This window comes from Pyrgilauda ruficollis, unplaced genomic scaffold (genome assembly GCF_017590135.1).
Source record: "Pyrgilauda ruficollis isolate IOZ18807 unplaced genomic scaffold, ASM1759013v1 scaffold56, whole genome shotgun sequence".
In the NCBI taxonomy this organism is placed as follows: domain Eukaryota; kingdom Metazoa; phylum Chordata; class Aves; order Passeriformes; family Passeridae; genus Pyrgilauda; species Pyrgilauda ruficollis.
In genome coordinates this window covers 1,014,173-1,038,290 of record NW_024527266.1, presented here as the reverse complement: position 1 = coordinate 1,038,290, position 24,118 = coordinate 1,014,173, and the positions used below count along the sequence as shown (strand labels likewise).

The 24,118-nt window shown below is 42.2% G+C and overlaps 2 protein-coding genes across 3 annotated transcripts in view; one reads left to right on the top strand and one right to left on the bottom strand.

Annotated features, from left to right (window-relative positions):
• LOC121361161 (synapsin-3-like) overlaps window positions 1-5,588 on the top strand; it is an 81,352-nt gene extending 75,764 nt beyond the window's left edge. Inside the window, exon 7 of one of the 2 annotated variants that reach the window (XM_041481587.1) lies at window positions 5,081-5,588. In XM_041481587.1, the coding sequence (XP_041337521.1) occupies window positions 5,081-5,140 (60 nt within the window). In that variant the 3' untranslated portion in view covers window positions 5,141-5,588. Of the gene's footprint in view, window positions 1-4,479; window positions 4,908-5,080 lie in introns of those variants that run through there. The other variant, XM_041481586.1, reaches the window with a different exon arrangement.
• The window catches only part of TIMP3 (TIMP metallopeptidase inhibitor 3), a 37,513-nt gene extending 13,508 nt beyond the window's left edge, over window positions 1-24,005 (bottom strand). The window contains exon 1 of the mRNA XM_041481588.1: window positions 23,679-24,005. Within this exon, the coding sequence (XP_041337522.1) occupies window positions 23,679-23,802 (124 nt within the window). The 5' untranslated portion in view covers window positions 23,803-24,005. The remainder of the gene's footprint in view (window positions 1-23,678) is intronic.
• Between the last annotated feature and the right edge of the window lie 113 nt (window positions 24,006-24,118).

The following is a 24,118-nucleotide window of genomic DNA, read 5'->3' as shown; positions in this document are numbered from 1 at the left end:
GTCATTTTTTTTAACTTCTATTTCCCAATGGCAGTAAAAGCAATTTTATTGATTCTTCTATTTAACAAGTTGTTCCAACTTCAATTTACTCTCATCTTCAAACTTTAGTAGCTGTATTGAACTGTGTGCTTGAGGCTGCAAATATCTTTAAAGAACTAGCTTCCTCCACTTGCTGCCCCCAACCACAACCACCAGCAAAGCTACAGAAACCAGACTGTCCAAGGGTGAGTGAGAAAGAACATAATTACTTAAGGCTTTGTGAATTCCAAGACAGCTCACTAACACTGGAGTCTATAGCAGAGAGTGTCAAAAATCTTATCTTCATCTGCTGATACACTGAAATTGAAAAAACTGGTACACATCTAACATGAACAAAAAAATCTTGTATCTTATTGACAATTATAAGAAATATACTAAAAGTCAGTGCTACAAAATGTTAAGGTTTCCAAACCAGAATACAGTTAGCATATAAGATCACAAGCACATTCTCAGTTACTGACAAAATATCTAAAAAACCATTTTCTTCATGTATTTCAATCCAAGCTTAACAGCCCTTTGACTTCTAGTTAAGGTACCCACAGCCACTTCAGACACAAGCTTTGATTTATGGACTAATTAACAGTTTCACCAAATATTAAAAATACATATCTCTACTAGGACATAAGAGCATTCTGATTTCAACTAATAATATCCTTGCAAACAAGTAGAAATGTCTGCATTTTTTCTATTATTGTTCCCTAATAAAGTTGGAGAACAACCATCCTAGCAAATTCACCTAGAAAAGCCATGACAAACCTTAGTGTGAGCTATCCCTTCAAGCCTTTTGTAAGAGGGTCAAGCCCTCTGTTTTTCAGAGAAGTTGCCTTTATCACTCCAATGGTAACATTTCTAGCTAAGTTCTTTACTGAAGAGCTAGAAATGAAAAAAAAAGAACCCACCATGTACAATTTTTCCCATATTAAAGGAAAAAACAAGCTGTTAGCCAAGTAGCAGAGGACATTCCAAGTTAAATCTATCACCTGTAATTTGTGAGGTTAAATTCGCATCCTTGAGGATGAGATGCCTCTGAACCACTGGAGAGAAATGCTGGATGGAGAGAACTGCTCAGAACTGCTCTTGCACATGCAGCTTCAACCCCCTAAGGCTCCACACATGAGAGCCACTTGTACACCCTGCTCAGAGCAGAGCTCCACGCTGGACACCTGCAGCCACATGTTTCCCAGTCCCTATCTTTGCTCCTTCAAGCCACCACTCCCCAGTTATATGGCTGGACCACTCTTCCCACCTGGCCAGAAAATAAAGAACATTGCTCCTGACTGAGCAGGGGCCATGCCTACTTGCCAGAGGAACTTTTCACCCTCTGTGAATTATCTGAAATTTTCATCATTTCTGTTGCAAATTCAGTTCATGTTAAGTTAATGAAGTCAACTGTTTACTGCTGCAGACTCCTACTTCTTGAGCAGAATGAGGTAAAAGGTGCTGTGACTGCTCTCCTGAGCTCCTCCCTTCTCCTTGAAGCTCTATTACAGTTCTGCTATTACTGATGGGAAACTTTATCCCACACAAGTGGTCACCAAAATAGCTGCATATTTTTAAACCACAATTCCTTTGAAGCACTGCCTATGAAAATACTCCAAGATGAATGTTTCTCAGTACTTTGGGGTTTCAGGTCAGGTCACTTTGTGGGACTGGAGCAGTTGGCAAGGTCTCATGAGTGATTTGCAATTATTTATGAAAAGCTAAATTAGACAAGGATATAAATCTTGGTAAGATAAGCATGGCAGCCATGCCATGATACAAAGAAGAGAAAACATATGTATTGCTTCTCAACATTTGACATGATTAAAAAATTGAGGGAGGAAACATCCCCTCATGAAAGGAAGGAAACCAGGCTCTTAGTTTGTACTCTTAAAAAAAAATAATTAAAATAATAACCTGCTGTGTTTGAGTATTCAAGAAATACATCTAAGAATGTATCACAAATTATTAGTGTATTTATCTCTTTTCCCTGGCTTTTTTGTGGTTTTGTTTGCATTTTTTTAATGTAAACTAGCTTCGTAGTTAGGAAAACAGAGATGGCTCAGACTTGCCAGGACTAGTACAGTGCCAGCAGCTCCTGGTTTTGTTTCCCTGGCATCTCTAGTGTGGTACAAACTGCCTGCAGGTGCAAGAACACTCATAAATACAGGCAAAAATCACCTACATCTTTTCCAAATGCCACTGTATGAGGTCCTATAAAGGCAAACAAATCAGAATGGGAACAAGAAGAAGAGACCTTTTATTTGCCCATATGCATACATATCTAACTCGAGTACTCTTTACCTTATCACTTACTCTGTGGCCATTTTCTCAAGGATTTAAGGGAGAATAGGCCTAAAGGCAAGGTATGAATTAGAAGAGGACATTGACTTTACATCTGAGATGGCAGAAGGCATTCTTTGCACGAGTCAAAGAGCAGAAAAACAGAGATTAAAATATGCATTCGCCAAGCTGAGGAAACAACACGGTGAAAAGCCTTGTAGCTACCAAATAATTCCATCCAGGCACACTTTAACTACTTCATGTGCGGCAGCTCTTTTTCCCAACTGATAAGCAATATCAAATGTCCTGGTTCAATTCAGCCCGTGTCCTTTATCGGGACCAGCCACTAGATGGTGACCCTGTCCCAAATCTTACCTTCCCCTGATCAGAGGGCAGTGGTACAGACCCAGGCTAAAACCACTAATCCCAGCTGCTTGCTCAACTGCACCATGAGAACCAGATGCTTTCATGCAAGTGGGCTGGTTGTCATCCATAAACAGCATTTTAAATGGAGGCACACCCTTCAGAGACCAGGATTTGCTCCAAACCCATTTCCCTTGTGACCAATTACCATGAACGGCTCAGGAGGGTAACAACTGCTACACTTCTCATTATTGTTTCAAGGATTTATTTTATTGGTGTGCAATATGAGTAATTTTAAGTGAGAGCTTTGGCTGAAATGCATGCTCATTGCGTTTAAGTGAGTGAAGGATGTGGAGGATTCGTTGTTTACTAATGGAGACACATGGGACAAGTTATTCTCCCAGGCCATTCTCTTACATAGTGGCTAAATAAAATATATAGGGAGCAGCAACGTGACTGGGAGGCTGAAGAAAAGCTCCTTCTGTCCTGAGGCCACTGACTACACCAACAGTTAAAAATACTGCTTTAACACCAGACACGTGATATGCCAAGGAGGATGGTAGCCATTTTATTAATCCAAATACTATACAAGCATTCACTTACAAGAGCAATTTACTGAGACCTTTTTACCAGCTTTACTAGCAGCTCTCTCATTTGATCTGCCTCACAAGAACTCCTTTCTGTGCTGGTACATGCTGGAGGGCTCACATCACACAGGGCTAAGGCAGCTGGTATGCTTTAGACTCCTGAGTATACTCAGCACACTACTGAGTGTCATTTATGGGGGTGTCCCCTAATGTGGTCAAGGCAGGATGCTTTTACATACAGATTTTCTAGTACTGGTGCTGATGGTGCTGCTAAGATGGAATTGCTGTCTCCCTTGCTCACTCTCACAAGATGCATTCCTTTTCACACTCCCCTGGCTGATCTGTTGGCATTTGCTATCAACACTCTTGGTTGCCCTAAAACCAGAGGACCATAACTGAAGGTGGATTGTGTCCTTTGAACAGTAAGTGTGGCCCAACTGTATGCAGACTTTTGGGAGGCTCTATTAAATTGCCTGGTGGCTGCAGGCTTCTGTGAGCAGCAAGTACCTGGTGCCTGCTTTAGGAGGGGGAATAGATAGCAGCCCTTCACCTATTACTCCACTTCCACAGGAAAGCAGAGAGGAGAGGGAAACACTGATTACAGCAGGGGATTTATGAAGAGGGGAAAAACCAGAAGCCTCCAGCCAGTTTGATGATCTGTTACTACTGAAAGTCGCCTCCTCCCCCATGACCAAAACAGAATTCTTTTATAAATCAGAGGGTTGAATTTGAAGCCTTCAAAAAATACCATGGAGAAGTTTTCTTTTGCCTCATTCCATCATGACCTTCATCCAAGGTCAAAAAAGACAAAACAAACCCTTTTTGCTTTGTTTTTGAAGAAGTCAAATTCAGCTGTGCTAGTACACAGCATCACCAAAGAACATCAAGGAAGCAAAAAAAAGAAGAGGTTCACTGCTGGTTGCCTTCCTCTCATACCCTGACCAACAAACTTGTTCCCATTACTGGCACTCCAAATCTTGACTTCTCGTCTTTTCAAAGTGCTCTCAGGAACACTAACAGAGAAAGAGCACCTTTTCAACACCACTCACCTCTGCCAGTCAGTTGCCACATAAATTTCACATTGTAAAGGACATGCGTTTACATCAGCAAGCGTGTTGGTAACTAAAAATGAAAGTCTAAATAAAAACAGGACAGCAAGACACACATAACTTTCCTTCCCCTGTTCTAACCAGAATTATGACATTTACTTTTGGCCTTTGTTTTACAGATCCAAAAAACTTCCCCTGTCTGTGACATGGCAAGTCTGTTTGAAGGCCACCCCAAAGAAAAGTGGAAGGCAATTAAATGGGTTTGCCCAGGCCTAACCTTCATATAAAACAACTGATCATAATTACACTTGCTAAATATTAACCACATTTCCCATCCCTGCAGATTTCCTTGCCACTGAGATTCTGTTTGCACAACATGCTGCGCTGCTCAATTTCTAACACTGCAAAATAAGGAGTGATACAACTTTTTCATACAAGATTTTGATTGTGTCAGACCTTCCATCACCTCAAAAAGTATAAACTTCTCTAGAAGGGCTTTACTTGGGAGAAAGTTAATCCTCCCAACAAGACCATAAATTAAAGAAACAAGGTTGCATAAAACAACCAGGCTTGGTTAGTGCTTGTCCTTTCACCTGTAGCTTATTAACTGGATACAATCTTTGTGATGGCAGCAGTATCAAGCATTTTTCTCCCTCCCTACATGGTGCATGTGATCCTATGGAAGTCCAAGCACTCTTTGAAATACATAAGAATCGGAGAGAAACAAGAGATCTCTGTTAAATGAGAACCTGCAAATTCTCTTCTGGACATTTCTTTCAGGTTCCTATCTGCAACTTGGTCAAAGACTCTTCAACTGCCCAGCACTTCCCCTGCATTTAACTCCTGATGTTACTTCCCCTCCTTTCCCATCATACACACTGTTGGGAATACAGAGGGAAGACTGGATGGAGAAAGAAGAATGGAGGGATCTAAAACGCATTTATATTCATTTAAAAAATCCAAGTAGAATCTCTTAGATCCATATGTAGATGTTAGTACATGTAAAAACTAGCTTCAGGAAATACTTCATGAAAAACACAGAGAAGCTAAAGGAAGAAAAGAAGGAAAAAACACATTGTCTATTGTTACCAGCTACTAAACTCAGTGAAGCCAGGTAGACATAAGAGATTAGCTAGGTCAGGCGTAGAGTTGAGTTACTGGAGTTACATGCATTGCTGGGTAAGTCTCACAGCTTGCATCAACAGAACATTCTAGGTTTGCTATAGATCTAAGCAGAGATATTGCAGACTATGTAATAAGCGTACCTACAGCATTGAGAACATTCTGGTAAAATAAAAGGAGAAAACAATGTCATTCCTGCCAACTAGACATTTTTCTGTCTCCCTTTTGGCAGGCTTTTTTTTACTTTCCACCTATATTTTTTAACTCATCACTGGAAGCTGAATTCAGGCTAAAGGCAAAAGGCAGTAGGCAAGAATCAGAGAAAGGGAAGGAAAAATGATACAAGTGGAGGGAGGGGAAGGGAGTGTCTCATGTACAGAGCACAGCAGAGGCATCTCACATCTCTCTCCAAAGAGTGTTTTCAGCAGAGTGCATTGTCCAAGGAGTGTTTTCAGCAGAGTGCCTTTTGCCTCATTCTGTGCCTGTGACGACTGCCAAAGGCAGAAATGCTTTCAGCCAAGGTTAGCAGTGTTGGAAAGATGGTTGTCAAAACCAACACACAAAAGCTCTTCCAAACCCAGCTTACAACAGCGGATAACAAGTATATGACTCAGAGCAATACTCTCAAAACACCTTTTCCATTTCCTTTTCTCTACATACAATTGGTGCAATAGAATAAGATTTAGTTCAGCCCTCTCTTCCAGATCAAGTACTTCTCGACACAGTACATAGAGGACCAGGGGAAGCCAGGCTGAGACAAGGCTCTGGTTTCCCACAGTTCTTTGGAATTGTTCAAAGGAGCCACAGGTCTAAGCTTTCCACTCAGAGAATATGGTAGAGCTGATGTGAGACCAATTAGGGGCAAATGGAAACCATATGTGATTTTAATGAAACAAGAAGCTGGTGCACATAACTTAACTGCTGCAGGAGCATTTACCGCCTGAAAGGAATGTGCATCTGGCATTGATCGTTTCCCAACCCATCAAGTGAGCAGTAACATGGAAAGCAAATTGAAGCATATGATGAGAGATTAATTACCTAAAGAGTACAGTTAGGGGAGCAGCCTCTGCAAGGAGAAAACATGTCCTTTGCCTGTGATTAAGTGATACAGCTGTAATGAGGCTAATCTTCTATTTCCACAGTTCATGATGATAAACTGCAAGAACGAGTGCTAAAGTGATTAAAATGGATCAAATTATATTTTCAAGAACCTACCACAATCACAGAAATCCCATTCTGATTCACATGGGGCAGACTTTTTTTCTCTTGAGGTCATGGGCACTCTTCAAAGAACAAAGTACTGTGGAAACTAAACAATTCTCAAATGATGTTGCTTTCTAGTGTGCATCAAAATGGGTACACAAAGAGATTTCAGGTTGAAGAGGCAATATAGACACACCCTTCTGAATTTTTTTTTTATAAATTACCCAAGAAGTTTCAGTTCTGCCAAGAAAGGGAAGTCCCCAGCCTGTAAAGTCATAGATAAGTTGCTTTACGGGGCTCTGGTAGTTTCTCCTGTAGGTTGTTGTGTTGCAGCTTGATAACAAACTAAGCTGCAGTTTGTTTCAGAACAAACCCACTGTCTCCCCTAAGCAGCCAAGAGATGGCTCACATACATCAAAGAGGAGGTGAGGGAAGATGTTCTGATCCAGCACTTGACCAGTGAATGCCCAGGGCTTGAACCTGGTAGATGCTACTTGGCATATCAAGTAATGATGAGACTTCTGTAAAACCAGACACATACAACTGGCATGGTTTTGCCCTTAGTGCTAGATTTCCCTTGGGCTATAACCAGAGTTAACAAGCATCATAAATTCATCACTGTATTTTTTAAGGATGCAATAGAAAAATTTTTGAGCCAAATCTGCCAATTTATTAGTCTTTCTTAACCCACTGTGCAATCCACAAACCCACTGGGCACCAGATCCGAGCAGTTCAACAGGAGGAAGAGGAGGAGGAAAGACAGTCCTACTAAAGAGAACATCTGAAGGCAGTTTTCATCTATGCATTAGAAGTAGGGCATCTCTGACAGTCCATGTAAACCTTTCAAAAGAGGGATTATCAAAAGCCACAGGCCTGGACACTCCCTGCTTCATCAGCTTACTTCAGAGGACTCTCCTTGCTTCAGCACCTTGCCCGTCTGGGATGGGTGCCAGCTTTCTGCACGGAGGCTGCACTCCACTGATCACATGGTTTATGCTCAATTTTGCACGTAGGAGCTAGAGGGGAAGAACTGTTTGGGAACATGTATAGATTTCAAGGGTACTGGGTGGGCCTGCAAATTCCTTCCTGCATTACAAAACTTGCACTAAACTGACAGGTTAAGCAGCTGTCCACACCAGAGAGGTATACGTATTTAACCAGGTCAGGCCTACAGGCACTGCTCTGCTGCTCCTATTCACACCGGGCTTGACAGGACCTAGTATTTGGTCTGCTAGACCCTGAAATTAAACCTGCATTCAAACAGTTTCCCTTTTCCCCTTTGCCCACCATTCTTGAGACATCATCAATTGTTCTCAAGCTGCCAGCATCTGCAGGCTGTTCACATACACTGGACATGTCCATGACACAGTTCTGGTTGTATCACAATGTTTAAGGAATTTACTAATTGCCCATTTTATTAATGTCTGTTATGTAATCACAGTAGTTACTACCATGTAGTACATGATATAGTACAGATCTTAGGTACACGAAGAATTTTATGGAGTATGAGCACCACGTAAAGCTTTAGGTGTAACACTCAGGTCCTGATTCACTGTTCATTAAAGCGAGTAGGAAACCTCCCTGAGTCCTGAGTGAGCCTCACATAGCACAGTTCCCAGCAGTCTACAGGTCAAGGACAAGGACAATACAAGGTCACGATTAGGACAATACCAGGGCAATCTGACTAATCTGCCTGCCTATCCAGAACTTTCCAGAAGTCCCTGTAGTGCCCTGTCATAACTGCATTCCAAAGCATCATCCTTCACTTTTGACCTTAGAAGGCCTGAAGAGCTCACTGTTGATTTCTTGTGGAAATCAGGTAAAAAACCAACCAACCAAAAAAAATCCCCAAAAAACCAAAACCACCAATTCTTTACATGAGCAACACAAATACTGCACGCTGTGCATCCTCTGGCTCTGAAGACAGATTCTCCCTGTGCAATGAGACAGAGCACTGACAGCAGAAAAGGTAGATAGCCAATGCCAGTCACCTTCCTTCTTCAAACAGTTTGTTCAAACTCCCTGACTGTCCTACTGACAGACTAGCCTAAGGTGCTCCATGGAAACTGCATCTCATTCTTCTACTACCCAAGCTTTCTTCATACATACTTTTCATCAGAATTTCATATCCATGAACAAGCCAGTAGACCATAATCAAAATGGATTTCCAGAAGTAGTGTATCATTACTAGGGTGCTTATATACATCCTTGGTGCTACCAATGACATATTAATGAGTTATGACTCAGCCAGACTTGTGTAAGTGCAGAGAACACATTCAATGGTTATTTGTGCCTGTCTACCACCAATTGTTGACTTTTTTTTTGCACAGCAAATATTTATACAAATTAAAGACTAAACCATGCTGTTTTATTCTTAGACAGTGTTGATAATAAGTGGATTTTAAATGGAAATGCTCAAGTCTGACTGTATGAATCTGATGGAGATTCCCTCTGAAGTGAATGTCACTTAGTTCATCTGTGTTGGAGTTTGACAGCTTCTGAAAGAATTCTTACTGAAAACTTCCATACATTTCCAACTTGAAGGAGGCAAGCTTGCATTCCCATATCACTTCTTAGGTGTCCTTGTAATTTTTTATAAAAAAAACTAAAGGTCACAAGATATGGTTGGGTAATCATTTCACAGCTGCCCTGGCACAGTGATGGCTATTTTTGAATGCTCTAAGGCCCATTAACTGCTTGAGAGGCAGAAGTTCTCTGGATATGGCAGTGCTGAATATTTACAGAGAAGGGTAATCATTTCCAGGGTATCCACCAAGCCTGACTGTTTCCTGCCTGTCTCCATCTCCTCAGACCTTGCTGTAACAGGACTATTTTGGCAAAGTAATGAACCACGCTCCCAAGAGCCAGCTTTGCAGGGCTGGAGTTAAGCTCGCACCTGGAACACAGGTGTAAGCTTGTTTAAACATTGACAGGGGGGGAACTAACAGAAATACGAGGGGAAATACCTCGTCTCAGTCCACTGGCAGCAACACAATCACAAAGCAAACTTGTTTGTTCATTAATGCAGCAAACACAAGGAGAACAGCCTATTGACAAGGACTGGAGCAAGCAAAGGGAATCTAGTTTTGTGTTCTAAAGGGAATTCTCAGCATTCAGGAAAGGCTAACTATAAGCCTAGAAGGACTAATGAACTGGAATCTCTCCCAGCTTGAGAGGTAGTGTGTAACCTGACCAAAATCATCACTTCCAGAAGTGGAGGCTGTTACTGTTAAGCCATCAGGGATGTTTTTGGAAAGGCTTTTCCCTGTCAGGAATCATGGCTTTACTTAAGTCACAAATTTTTAAGGGAAGTATCAACTTCAGCAAAATTGTTTTTTCATTATTTTCCTCAGAAAAAAATTGACCTATTTTTAGCCTGCATCAGCAATTATCTTCAACTGCACTTAAAGTCTTAATGTTGACATGAAATGACACCTTCAGTCAAATTAAATTGGTCATTGTCAATGAATCCTTCAAAACATTAGATTCAGATGTATCTGAATCATTTTTCCTAGAAAATGTCATGCTGAAAACTCCAATATTATCATTTTTTCTCACATTTCAGATGGAATAAACTTCCACCATTTCAAAATTCTTTATGAAGCAGAAAATCTGACCCTCCTCAGCAAGTTTCTAGCCTTCTCTTTCACTGTACATAAATCAGGTGACAACAACAATCTCTAATAACAGAAGAAAGAGTAATTCCATTTTTCTCCTCATTTTTCAGACATGGCAAGTAAATTCATACCAATGAGAGCTGCAGGTGCTGAGAACTTGCATAATTTCAAAAAGTAAGCCATTATCCCCTATGATTTCAGAGTATCTAAATTAAAACCAGCATTCAACATCAAAGATCAGGCCTTTAATTCACTGTACCAATAAAGTCTGCCAACACTGCAGACTGTAAATGAATGTAGACCTACAAAAACCATTTTTTAAAGCAACTTAGGATACCACAAACACTAATTTAACCTGTTCCCCATTGGCCTGCTTAGTACTTGTACTTTGAGCCTGAAGGGAAGTCAGAAAGTCAACTCTGTGACAAATGCTTTCCTAGTCTCATTTTCCTTTCTGGCTGTTTCCAACATTTTGAAGCAGTATTGTTTGATTGCAGGCTGCTTCCTGAAGCTGCTTCCTTGAACTGCCCGCTGAACCCAGTTGGAAACTTTGATTTTAACTGGATTGGGATCAGGCCCTAAATAAGTAGTGGAGGAATCCCTAGACTTACAAACTGAACAGCTGTCTCTGGCTTTCCAAAAGAAAAGTTATTCCTGCAGCTGTTTTCCCCTAAGTGCCATATCGCTCCAAATTGTTACAGGACTGGAGGGAGGGGGAGAAGGTGGAATCTTAATAGTCCATTAAAAAGGCGTATGGGCCATTGCGCAGCAGCTCTTTCAGTTCGGCTCCGGCAGGGTCACTGCTGCCAGGCTCAGACAGCCCTAAGGGCACGGGAAAAGTCGTCTTCTTGCTTTCACATCTCATTCACTAAATGGATAACGAGGGGGAGGGAGGAATCAGATTTTGGGTTAATTAGCACCATGAACAGACAGCTGCATTGTCATTAAAAGTTCAAGAAGTCACCGGGGTCATCACCGAACTGCAAGATGTACACACACGCACACGAGGCACACGTCTAAGCCTGGGCTTGGCAGCCTTGCCCGGGCTCTGATTTGCTCCCACCCCAAGGATACACTTCGAGTCAAGAACACTGAACTGTTGTAGCTCTGAGGAGAAGACCATAAAGGTACTCCCTCTGAATAGCAGTTGTTCATCCCCTTGGAACTACTTCATTTCACACGTAATATACCAGCTAAGAATAGTTATAGAGCTTTTTTCCCCTGAGAAAAATCAGAGGTGTGGCTTACCAATGTGTAGTTTCATGTTCACTTGTAACAGTCTGTGGGATAAGCAGAATCCCAGTTAACAAAACCATGCTGTTGGTGCACACTGTTTCCTTCCACAAGCAAGGAAGCTGAGGAAGTGCAAGCGCACATTAGCAAATTCAGAAATGAACATGTATGAATAATAATGAAAAGAGAAACCCTCTAAAATGTCAAGGACTGCTATTAATAAGATTTGGAACAGTGTTAGCCTCAGAGAGTCACAAGTTGGCTTAAAAACAAAAACAACAAATTATCCAACTATGCAAAACAGCCACAGATTACATTCTCCTTGCCTCAGATTGCAGTAACATTTTCTGTTAAGGGATTTTAAGGAAAACACAACAAGACAATTAAGGATTCCCCTGCCACCTTCCAAACAACAGGGCAGAGAAGAAATATAATCTTGAATAGTTGAAACATTACTGCTTCTGCAGAAAGCAGACTGGCATTGCCTGGTTCTGTCAGCTTTAGCTTTGCTGCCTATATATTCTAAAACCAAAATGGATCTGAAACCATCATCATTATAGTGAAATTTCACCAAAGCATGGTTTTGTTTTTCTGGGTAAAAGCATGATAGATCCTGCTTACTTTTCCTATTAAATTGGCAGCAAACATGTAGCTAACTCATGAGTGTATAGTTCCACTCAGTGCCTGGCTTTGGGAAGGGAAAATACCCTGGAAATACACAGAAACAAGATTTTTCATTTTATTTAACACCCATTCATCCTGGTGTACAATGATTGTCCACATTGCTGCATTTCAATATGTTTATGACAATATGGCATGTTGCAGCAACTCTAGCAGAGGTGTTCACATGATGAAAAAAAGTAGAATAAAGAGATACAGTCCAAAATTCAGTGGGGAAATACATCCACATTTTGGTTCTAATTGCCCAAGTTAAGATGGAGTACTGCAAGCTCTGGTGTCTTTCATCAGAGAAGGGAACCAAGTGGGCTGAGCTACTCCTCTTAAAAAACTCCTCTGAATTCTTCCCCTCCCATTCAGGGCCTGGATATTTTTTTTAACCAAAACTGCTTCTCTCATATTTTTCAACAGTGCAACCGAGTGATGCTTCCTCAAAGCATCACCACAGTGTTTCAATAACAACTTTGGTCAATCTGTCCACAGATATATATTGAGGAGTACTGGAGGAATCCTGCCATGTTCTGACCTTATGACAGTTTGATGAACAAACATTGAACCTGCACAAAAATGTGGATCCCCGGGTGTACCAAGACAACACCACCCTAGAATCCTGTTCTGTCCTCTTTCCTTCTTTCTGTCAAAACAACAGTCAGGACACGTAGGCAATGTCAAATTCAGAAGAGAAGAGCTTTGAACAGCACAAAGAACAAAGTTTACGTCAATAGCCCAAGCTGCCATGCTGCATAAAGGACAAACAGGAAAGCAGTTTCTGAAACAGGAGGGAAAGAAAGACCCAGTGCTTTCCTTTATCCATCTCTTCCAACAGCCATTAGTGTTAGAGGAAATCGGTGTGAGAGAAGGGCATGCAGAAACAAACATGAGATCTTGCACTTACAGGAAGGAACCTATTGGGTTGAAAACTTTCCGGTACTAGTGAAAGCTTTGTTTCCCATACAGCCGAATACACCAGACAGGTGCGGTCTGATGCTCTCAATCTACACCATTTCTTCAGTCAATTTAAACCTGCCCTTGGAATAAAGGCTAGCAAGGACCTACCTCCCACCCTGTTGGTCTCCCACTCAAACAGAAAAAAAGCAAAACAGAATACACTGGCAAACTCAAGAGATAGCTACAATTTAGAATGCATGTGAGAGGTAGATTAGGCACTCATCCTGATAAAGAAAAAAAGACTTCAGAGTTGAAATATGTCTCTAAAGCATTTTGGAAGGAACTTAATACTCCATGGATTGAATCAATCTCTAATAACAAGGAATCAAGATGACAGCCTGAGAAGGGAGCTTTGGGAAAGTCAGAGTATGCCACATGACATTCTGGGAGATATATTTTATCAGTACCAGGACTCCAGCTGCGCTGGATGATGCAAATAACTCACTATCATAGGTTCTGCTGCAGTGTGTTTGCTCCAAAGTAAAGGTGTTAAAAGTAAAATACTGATAAGGGTCACTAGCTATTTGCCACCTGATCTAGTTAAGCTTCTCTCTGAATGCCTTAAAACCTTCCGGTGATAACTTGGAGTCTCCTAAAGTGCACCTAGAAGTTCTATCTGATATTCTAAAATCTTCTATTTCTCTGCTTCTCTGTAAAGCTGCAAACTGTTATACAGTGGGGGAAAGCAGGACAGCTGCTTAATTCTAAAATATACTGTCTGTAGAGAAGATGGAAAGAGACTTATTGAAGTCTTTTTTTTATCTTGATCCTCTAAGGAAATAACCAACTAAATCCTTAATCCCCAACCCCTTGGGGAACGAAAAAAAAAAAAAAAAAAAAACAAGGAAAAAATAAAAAGGGACAGGTGCTGCTCTTCATATTTAAAAAAGTAAAACAAAGGACTTAAGAACTCATCCTGCCCCCACCCCAGCACTATCTTTTTCAATACTGAAGTTCTTGCACAGGAACCGCAGCTCTTGTCTTCCCACGCTTCTCTGGGTTTGTGATTTTTGCCCTGCAGGATGCTAAGGGAGGGCTGGGTATTTTGTGGCTATTGAAGTACTGTACATGATGGCTATTTAAGTGCCCCAGGGATCACTTTGCTCTTTTATTTCCTCTTGGACTGATCCACCTCACCAAAGCATTTAAGATATTCAGTATTGCAAGTGCTATACTTTGCATGTAGTGTGGTCTCTCAACTAGTTCAATCTTTTCCCCACCCTACATTCTTCCAAATACCAGAATGCTTTCAGTTCTGTGCCTCATGTAGCACATTATTTATTGGAGGAAATAATTTCCTTAGAAAAACTCCCATGCATTATAATCCAGACATGAGCATGATAAATAAGGAGGATGTTTCACTCTTCAAGAAATTTAAAGCAGGGGACTCAGAAACCTCACACTTCACAAGATAAAGCAGAGGACCCAACAGTCACTCACTTCACAAGAGCTGGTCTAAAAGCTGTTTCATACTGTCACCTCAGATCCATTTTATCTGCAATGTGCATTTCACTGGACCTATGAAAGGCAGGCAGGATATTTATAGCAGTGTAAGAGGAGGCAGGAAGTAGAGAACTGGGGTGGGTGCTTGGAAAGTGTATAAAGGGCTTGGAGCACAGGGGTCAGCCTGGAACTCCATCCCCCGAAAGAACACAGAGCTGAAGAAGTGTCTGGGGAATAGCTGCTTTTCCACAGATATCCCCTGGCTCACTCCTTCTCTACCTGTTCCTTTCCCAACACCAGCCATTTCCCGTCTTTCAAAGTTAAGCGGAAGTTTTCCATTCTGTGGTTTTCCTGTCTTGGTACAAGCAAGAGCATTTTTTTTTCTCTTATATTTTAACTGTTTGGAGACCAACAACAAAACCTGCTCACTGGAGGGAAATCTTCCTATTTACAGCTGATCCATGAAATTTGAGAGGGCTGATTAAACATCAGAGGAGCAAGATCTTTGCTTGTTCGTGTATTCACTGAGCATGAGAGATTGAACTTGTTGTCTGAACAAATGCTCCAGTGCTCCTCTATAGAAAATTAACAGACTAACATAATGCCAGCAGGCCTCCCTGCTGACTTCACTGCAGTAACACCCAATACTGAGGGAAACATGGAGAAAAGGAAACAGATGTTGAAGTCTCCATACTGTAATTACAATGCAGCATGAGGGAGTTAAAATTCAAGTCCTTCATTCTAGGCCAGCAGGAGCTTGGGTCATTTTGAATATAGCCCTCTGAAATAGAAGTACTCCTGTTTCCTATGGGCTGTTTTGTGACTTTTTTTTTATTTTAATGATTCAGTAGGGAGCAAGAAGTAATAATGTGTTACATTATAGCTGTTGCACCTGGTGTAGCCATTGCTACCTGCTCATTCTTGTGCAAATTTGGTGCAATTTATAGCTGCTTTGCTGAAGTACCAGTGATCATGCAGACCAGCAGAAGGCTGGGCTTGTTCATGTCAAAATTGAGGAATTAAGGAAGGGAAAAATCTATGAGGTCTCTCTTCCCTCCTTGGGCCCTTCAACATGCCTTTTTTTACCTCCCCAATAAACTGGTTCTAAACTCTTTTGAACCAGCAGGATTACAGAACTCTTACACTTTAGGAACAGACAGGTAGCTAAGGAAGATTGTAGATTTTTTTATTAGTGTGTATTTTTGCCCAGGATCAATAACAACGTCTTGAACAATGATGGCTCTGCCATTTGCACACTCTCCTTTTATCTCCTGGCTGTAGTGGGGCAGGTTACTACATCATGCATTTCAAAAGTACCTTTAGATAGCATGTCATATATGGCTTCATTTCATTTGCTTCTCCTGCTGCTCAATGTGAATAATTTTCCAGTTAAGCAGTATTTTCCTTTAACTCACCTGGCAAAAATAAAAGACCAAGCCCTGCCCACACACCCATACAACCTGCATTTCTTGAAGGGCTACTTGAAGGAACTTTGCATTCATCTGAATGGAGGAAGGCAACAGCTTGACTGGTGTCCAGATAAAGGGTATGTGTTCCATCCATAGCCAGTCCACACAGCCAGGTTTTTCCAAAGCCTAAGCCTGGATTGCCAGTCAGAAATTACCATGCTACAGGCTGTTAGGGATCAATCAATAGAAGATCAGATTGTTTTATGGGGGTTCTCCTACTGAAGTGATCCCTGAAGACCAAGTGCACGCTCACTCTCCTGGATGAGTAAGATCCACCTCAGGCATGCCCCACAGAGTTCCCATACCTCCAGGCAGAGTGGCCTGCCATGTGTCACAGCTAGTGACTCCTCCTGGCTTGACCAGCCTGTACTAGTTCTTCACTGGGGCTTCCACACTGCACCTCTACCTTCTCCAGGAGTCCTTCCCTCCTCCTTATACTCTGAGATAGTCTCTGGAGGGCCTTTGCCACTCCTGCAGCTCCTAAATACCTTCTATTACAGCTATCCCACTGAGCCTATTGCTGTGGCCAGTCTCTTCCCCAACCTGTAATAAAGACAGAAGTTTTCAAAGCTGAGCTCACTGACACAGACCTCTAGCTCCCCACTAGCACAGCCCAAGACCATATCCCTAAAGTGACAATGGCCTCCCTACTCCCCAAGCACTGCCCTCTGCTGGTTCGTGGCACATTTCTGTCCAAGGAGGGACACCCCAAACCACCTCCTTTCTTCCTAAAGTAAAAATGAGATTCTACACTGCAGGCAAGCCATAGCTGATTTTTATGAGGTTTGATATAATTTTTTGTATATGCACCTCTCTGCTATTTAACTATAGTTTTATTGTCTGTATACTGTTTCTAAGGGTTCGAATTGCCCTTTAGAAAGGTCTTATGTAAACACTAGCAGGAATTTGGACTATTCGTAGTCAACATTAATTTTAGCACCAAGCAACTCAAGAGACTTCTGTCTTGTTTCCAGAAGACTCCCACTATCTTTTCTAGCTGGCAGAAATTTGGAGTAAATAAAGTAATCAGTTTTATGTGAAATTACTGGCATTTTTACGTTATTAGACACTGTCAGTTAATGCACTATGTCTTCACTCTGGTCACTCAAGAGAGCTACTTCACACTACAGTAAAATGTTAACTTTGTTTTTGACAATAGCTTTTAAGCTCTCTAGTGTTTGTAACATTCCTCTTGGAAACCTGAAACAATGAAGTCAAATCCAGCCCTGACACAAGGTGGTGAAATGCTGGTGAGACACATGGCAATACTCCTGCCTTGCGCATGTATTTCCTCTCTCCATATTCATCACTAGGACAGATTTTAGATCTTGTATAAGAGGGTGCAAATCCATTTAAACCCCCACCCCCTTGGTCTCATTTACCTCAGGCCCAGCAGCAGCCTAATACTTTCAAATAGAAGAAATTTGAAATTCACACTGGTTAACAATCTTTTCTCAAGATATTCCAAAGCAAACCCAATTTAGCCCTAGTTTTAAATAAGGCCCTATCCCACTATGGGCAAATAGCATTGGTAGTCATGTCACTGGTGGGCAGAGAAGTGATCAAGTCCCAGCAGTGTGCATCCCCCACAATGAGCTCTGAGCAGTTCTACACAGAGTTACCAAATAGGATGATCTTCAGCTCAGCAAGTTGCAAAGAGCGTTCAGTGCCACAAAGCTGTGGAAAAGCTGAAACAGTCTTGGATAGTTTCAAATGTAGTCAGCTGCTCTGATCAGCCTTGTCTCAGAGAAGTCTATGTAAGGGATAGTTAGCTTAAAGAGCAGTAAGAGTCCAATAAAGTTCTGCCAGTAAAATTTCAAGTGTCACATGTGGACATTCTTCAGAGGTTTAGATGAGCTACAGTAGGCCTTTAATGAACTCTGCATTTACTTAATTAATTGGTGCTTGAAGGCACAATTTTCCTCTCATCTTCTACACTACTGTGATTTTACCAATATAATTTGCTTCCAATTTATGTTATCATGTGAAAGACAGAATCATACCCTGAAAATCTATAGCAATAAGCAGCACATTAGAGCAAAGGCCTCTTCATTTTGAAAAGAAAAAAAAAATCATAATTATAGGGAAATTCAAACACAGGCACTGCTGACATTATGAGGACTAAAAATAAGTTCCCTAGCTCTGGTTCAGAGCTGGCAAACACAGCATGCCTGGTCTTGCCTGTTGACTAAAATCAAGCTGTCCTCTCAGGTTTGCCAGCTCTTCCAAGCTCCGAGAGAGCAGCTGGTGGAAGTTTCATTTAATTCCAAGACCTCCTACCCAGACCAAATAGGCTCCTTCCTTCAGTGACGCATGTTTGGTTGGGCTACCTAAGAGCACCACACGGTACTGGAGCTGTGAGGAAAGACAAGTTGACCTTCAACAACACTGTTACATCATAAAACTAAGTTTCCATCTTAGTAGTTCCAACATCCAATGTAAGGCAAGATGACTCAATGAGTGCTCCTAAAAATGCTCGGCCCCACCCACCCCAGCTGGGATTGCACTTGAGTAGAGATCCCTTTCATCAGATGCAACTCAGTTGCTATATCAAAGAAGGTCTGAAAGTGCAGGACTAACTGTATTAGTGTCTCAGAAAAAGTGAAGTCTACTGATGGAGTTGAGAATTAATTTGTCACCTTGTGTTCCTTCTCCTATGGTCAAACAATCAAATCTGCTCATCCTGAAAAACAGACATGAATAAGGCAGGTCCTTCCCAACCCCAGATGAAAAACACTAGTACTGTGCACGGCTGTACATAACTATGTTCCCACCAGCCCACCTCTTTCCAGAGAGATCAGAGGAGCAATTGGCAGGTGAAGAGTTCTAAAGAACATGTGGGAAATCAGTGAAAATAAGGAAAAAAATGTCTGCATAAAGCAGGAGCTCCAAGGCTTAAGGTTGGAACATCTGGCTCTCTGCTGGCTCAGAGACCTTGCTGGAGACACTTCCTACAGGAAATCTGGAGTAAGCATATGCAATAATAAAAAGAAATAACATTCAGCACTACATCTTCCAAACAGTAATTTTCACCACTTTTATTTTTTAATAGATACATTTGGTGAAGTGACTAACTCCAGATCCCACTACTCTTACAAGGACTAAATTTGCAAGGACTAAAACTGCAAATAACCACACCAAAAAAGAAAACAATAACAATAATTTTTAAAAACCACCAATAAAATAACTTCTATTTCCACTTCTACTAAGTAGGACAATTCAACTGCAAGTGGCCATCATTCTGTCAGGAGACATGACCAGTCACAAGGAATACCCTCTTTCAACAAAGTTATTACCATGGACATTGGAATTCCATAGAAGATGAACAAATCTCCTCCATTTCTTCCCACATAAAATGAAATTGGTGGTACTTTTTTTTTTTTATTCTTTTTTGAAGCTCTATGGGATGCTTCTCAGATTTCCTGCTTCTAAAATATCTCCAAGGGAAGTCCAGTTTAAAAATAAAATCACATCATTACTTCCTTGACAAAAGTCTGATTCTGAAGTGGATACACTTTTGCAACCATTGCCACAACATGTAATCAAAAAAATTCATTTCAAATTCATCTCAAGTCTAAAGATTGGTATAATTAATTTGAGATAGGTTATTGTAACTTTTCAATCAGTCTGGCAGACCTTACCTGTCTGCCTTAGAGGCTAAGACAGGACATTTGATATCACTACAACAAAGCATGTTCAAAATCTCATGTATGATCAAGTGTTCTGCACGTCTCTTTTAGGTTATTAGTGAGAAGGTGGAATGATCAACTCAGGGAAACCAGTGAAAGGGCAGGTCTTCAGTTAGGTGCTTAGACTTCAGGCCAAACAAATTCACCAGTTTCCTCCTTCTCTGCTGTGTTCTTCTTGCTCTTCTCTCACATTCTCAGTTCAAAGGATGGGAGCCACCATCCTGCAGGTGCTGTGAGCTCAGTGCTATGGATATAGGAGGATGGAATAAAGAATGGCTTCCACAGCACCAAGGGACCCTTAAGAACTTACCTTCACCTCCCCAGAGCTTGCCACCTCCATCTCACCAGGAGTGAGGTTACTTAGAACAGAGAGGAACACTACCCACTGGCATCCTTGCTGATACAGGTATTTCTTCCCCCAACACAAAGGAATGTTATTTTGAGCTCCTTTGAACTTAGGTAAGAGACATCTAATAGTGCCATAGCTCTTCTCTAAAGTATATGCACAAGATAGAAGTAAGATAGCTGTGGAGTGAATAAAGTACTTCATCACTTGCAGACTGGTTTGTTAAAATGCAATCTGCCATTTCACATATTTTCTCCCGTTTTTCTTTTTTTTTTTTTTTTTTTTTTTTTTTTTTTTTTTGTGAAAGGATATGTGAGACAGAGGGGGCCAAATGAGAGGTGTTTTCCAAACCTGTGAATTCAACATTCTGCAGCCAAGCTCAAAAATTCCTGCTGTTCGTGCAAAAAAAGGACAAACAAGTCTTTCATGTCAGCTATGTCCAGCTGGAAATGTCACAACTTTGTCACAGAAGAACAAAGCATGCCTGGTGTCTGTTCTCTCAAAAAGTCTCTTAATTCAAACAAAAGAAAAATATTCACATCTGGAAGGGGTCATAGGCAGAGGGCGGGAGTGGAGGAAGCAAAGTTCAGATGGCAAATCATAGCAGTCACTGTTTGTCCAATTACGGTACTGCCTCTTCTGGCACTTACTGATCCCATTAAAGAAAGAAAGCCAAGAGTTAAAACAGCAATTTTATTATTGATTGACCCCATAGGGCCAGATAAGACACACCTCTTCACTTTTGCTCCATTCATCATGATGGAACAGTCAGGCTGAGTGAAAAGATCCCTTGTGACCAATAGTACCTCTAGCAATAGTACCTCTTTTTTCTCCCCTCCCTCCTTTTTTAAATTAAAAATGTATATACACATTGTTATTTATGAAGTTCAAGATTCCTTCAAAGGCCACAACCTTCACTTTCAAATTATGTACATATTGAAATCTTGCCCTTTCCAATGGGTTTATTTGACCATCTGTTTCTGTAAAGATTAAAACCTTCTAGTGACTGCAGGCTTGGGAGGCTGTATCAGAATTGAGCCACTGCAAAATGAAAAATTAAATGTCTGGTGAGATCAGATTAAAGGAGAAGGGAATAAACTTGATACTAGGACTTCACTGGTTAAACAGGAAACATCAACAGAAGTTTGCACTACAGTCCTCAACTAAAAGTTTTCTCCTTCAAAATGCAGTGCTTCTGAAGATGAAAAGCCTCTCCTAGGCTGCCACCTAGCTAGTTAATTTCTTACATTGTTTTAGGAGCTATTTTAAAAGCCTCTTTTGCTCCAAGCCTTTACTGCACTGACTCCTCCCTTTAGAGCTGGTATTTTGTCAGAAGTTTCAAGAGCGATAAAAACTTGCTGCCAAGTCCCTTTCTTCCCCACAATGTGTTTTATAACCCAGCGTGTAGTTTAGTCTGTCTAAACACTGCACTAGTACACTGCCATCAGTTTCCATGGAGATGATTAACTCCTCCAAAGCCAGAAAGCTTTTGTGCACTTTTTGTCCTTTCCGCATATGAGGAACATGACAGCATTTACTAAAATCAGCCTACAGAAATATCACATTTTCCAGACAATCTTAGCAAATGTAAGGATTTACTTTTGCTTCAACCCATCAGAGACCTACAGTCTTAACCAAACTTGCATTCAAGGCATTTAGTGGAATGGGTTGTCCTTTCCTCAAGCTGCTCTTCCTTTGCATTGCTGTGATGTCTGTAGGCATGACAGCCCCAGACACATCAACTTTTTGAGCTACTTTGTCTCAGAGCAATGCCAAGGCTTGAGATATAATGAAGAGACCAGAAGAGAGAAAGGAAAGATGAAAGGAAGATTTTGAACTCAACCAGAAATAGAGTAGAAAACATAAAAACTTTGTGCCCTAAAATTTAGGAGCACCATTATATGAAACTTCATAGCTTACTCCTAGTCACTTATCCATGTAGCAAAAATATTCTGTCAGCGTGTATTCATTACAAAAATATATTTAATACCATTTTTTGAACCTAAACTACCTCTCATCTATTATAGCATGACCTAACCATATCAAGAAAGCAGACCTTTTCCCAAAATGCAGCTAATGAAGGCCACATGCTGCCATCAGCTTTTGCTGTGGAAAAACTGTTTCCCAGTCTCACTTTCACAGAAAGGACAATCTCCCTGGCAGTTGCCACTTAGGTGGCACACTTGTAGATCCAAACTATGAAAATGGCAACAGATGTTTGAATAATTTAGTTTCCTAGAAGAATTTCCCCATATAAAACTATTTTATGAATGTTTTCCAGGCTATTGTCACTGAAACAAACTGTAACCTTCCCACCACTTTTAACATGGAATAGGTTTTTTGGCATTCAGGAGCAGATACACTATATAAACTAAATATGAATAACCAGGCACAACTGCAGTTTCTGTAGCAGGACTGAAGGCAAGAGATAGATATTTTGCCACTAACCTTGGCTAACTTGGAAAGGCTACTGGCAGCATTCATAGCAATGGGTGTTCTGCTGCAGTGAGAATTACTTTCTATTTGACTTCCACAGCAGTTGCCAGGAGGATTTCTTTGCAGACTGTACTCTGAGTCAGTACCATGTGGGTACCAGCACAGTGCAAAGTCCCTGGCCCCTTTTATGCTGTGCTACTAAGACAACCTACAGAGAAGGTAGGAGATGTCTCGGACTTGTGCCGTCCTCTCACCACTGCTGAAGTGACAGCCTGTATTTACCATTGCATGGACATGTGTCCAGTAGTAGCTCAAAGGACACCACTAATTCTTTGCCACGGAAGAGCTAACAAACTACAACCACAACCATATTTTGTTACCCACCCTTGGCTACAAGCAAGCCAACAAACTTGGGAACAGAGTCTCTATTACCTCCTCCTCAGAGATTTTTGGTGCTGTCCTTGTCCCCTACCTAAAGTCAGTGTAACGAAGAACACTAGGGATGCTGAAACCCATAGTGGAAAGTATCAGTCAGGATCCAAGGAAAGTGTTTCAACTTTCCCAAAAGCGTGCAGGTATAAATACCTCCCACAGCTGCAAAGACCACAGCACAGCACGCTGAAAGCCTGGAGACACTTGGTACCTGCTTTTCTAGCCCTTCCCAACGTTACAAGCACTGCACCGCAAGCCCGTGAGAGCCGCACCTCCAACCACCAGCCACCACAGGCGGCTTCGTGGCTTGGGAGAACGCATCCTAATCCTGCCTCCTATTTCTTGTCACCAAGTTGAGGAGGAAGTTTTGGCAGCCTACACCTCCAATTGTGTTTCTGCCCTGCTGTACAAAACATGCCACTCTAACAATGACTGATTTCTTTTAAGGTACTTCTGGGAAAGGCTGCTGCCGCCGTGGGACAGGGCTTGGGAGGGCTGGGCGGGGGTCCGCCACCACACGCCTCTCCTCTCACCACCCCAGACGGCTGCGGCAGGAACGCAGCCAAGCCCGCTCCCGGCAGGTCAGGTCACGGCTCTCCGGTGTGACCCGCCTGCCGCACCTCTGCCCTCCCTGCGTGACTCGCAGGTCGCGGCTGCCTCGCGGTGACAGCCGCGCTGCCGCCCGCACCCCTCGGCGTCCCGGGAGCTTTCTGCTTCCCCCGAGCCCTCCGGCCCGGGCGGCTGCGGGGCGGCGGCACTTACCGATGTCGGAGTTGCAGAAAGCGTCCTGCGGATGGATGGGGACGCAAGTGCAAGCCTCCACCACCAAGTCCCGCAGGCTCCAGCTGCACAGGAACACGACGAGGAAGCTCAGCCACGCCGTCATGTTGCCCCCGAGGTGCCTCCTCACTTCTGCGGAGCGGGAGGCGGCCGATGCTGTGTTCGCCTGACTTTATTCTCGCTCCCTAACAGCCCGTGCTCCGCCGCTGCCTGCCCTGCCCCAGTCTCCGTCTCCCTGGCTGGCTCGCTCGGCGGGACGGTGCGGGTGCGGAGCTGAGGGGAGCTCAGGGGAGCTGAGGTGCGGAGCGCTGCGGGCGGAGCGGCACCGGCGCGCGGAGTTATACCCGGCTCGCGCCGCTCGCGCTCCGGGGGCGCCGCCGCGCGCGGCCAATGGCAGCGCCGCATTACCTCATCGGCGCGAG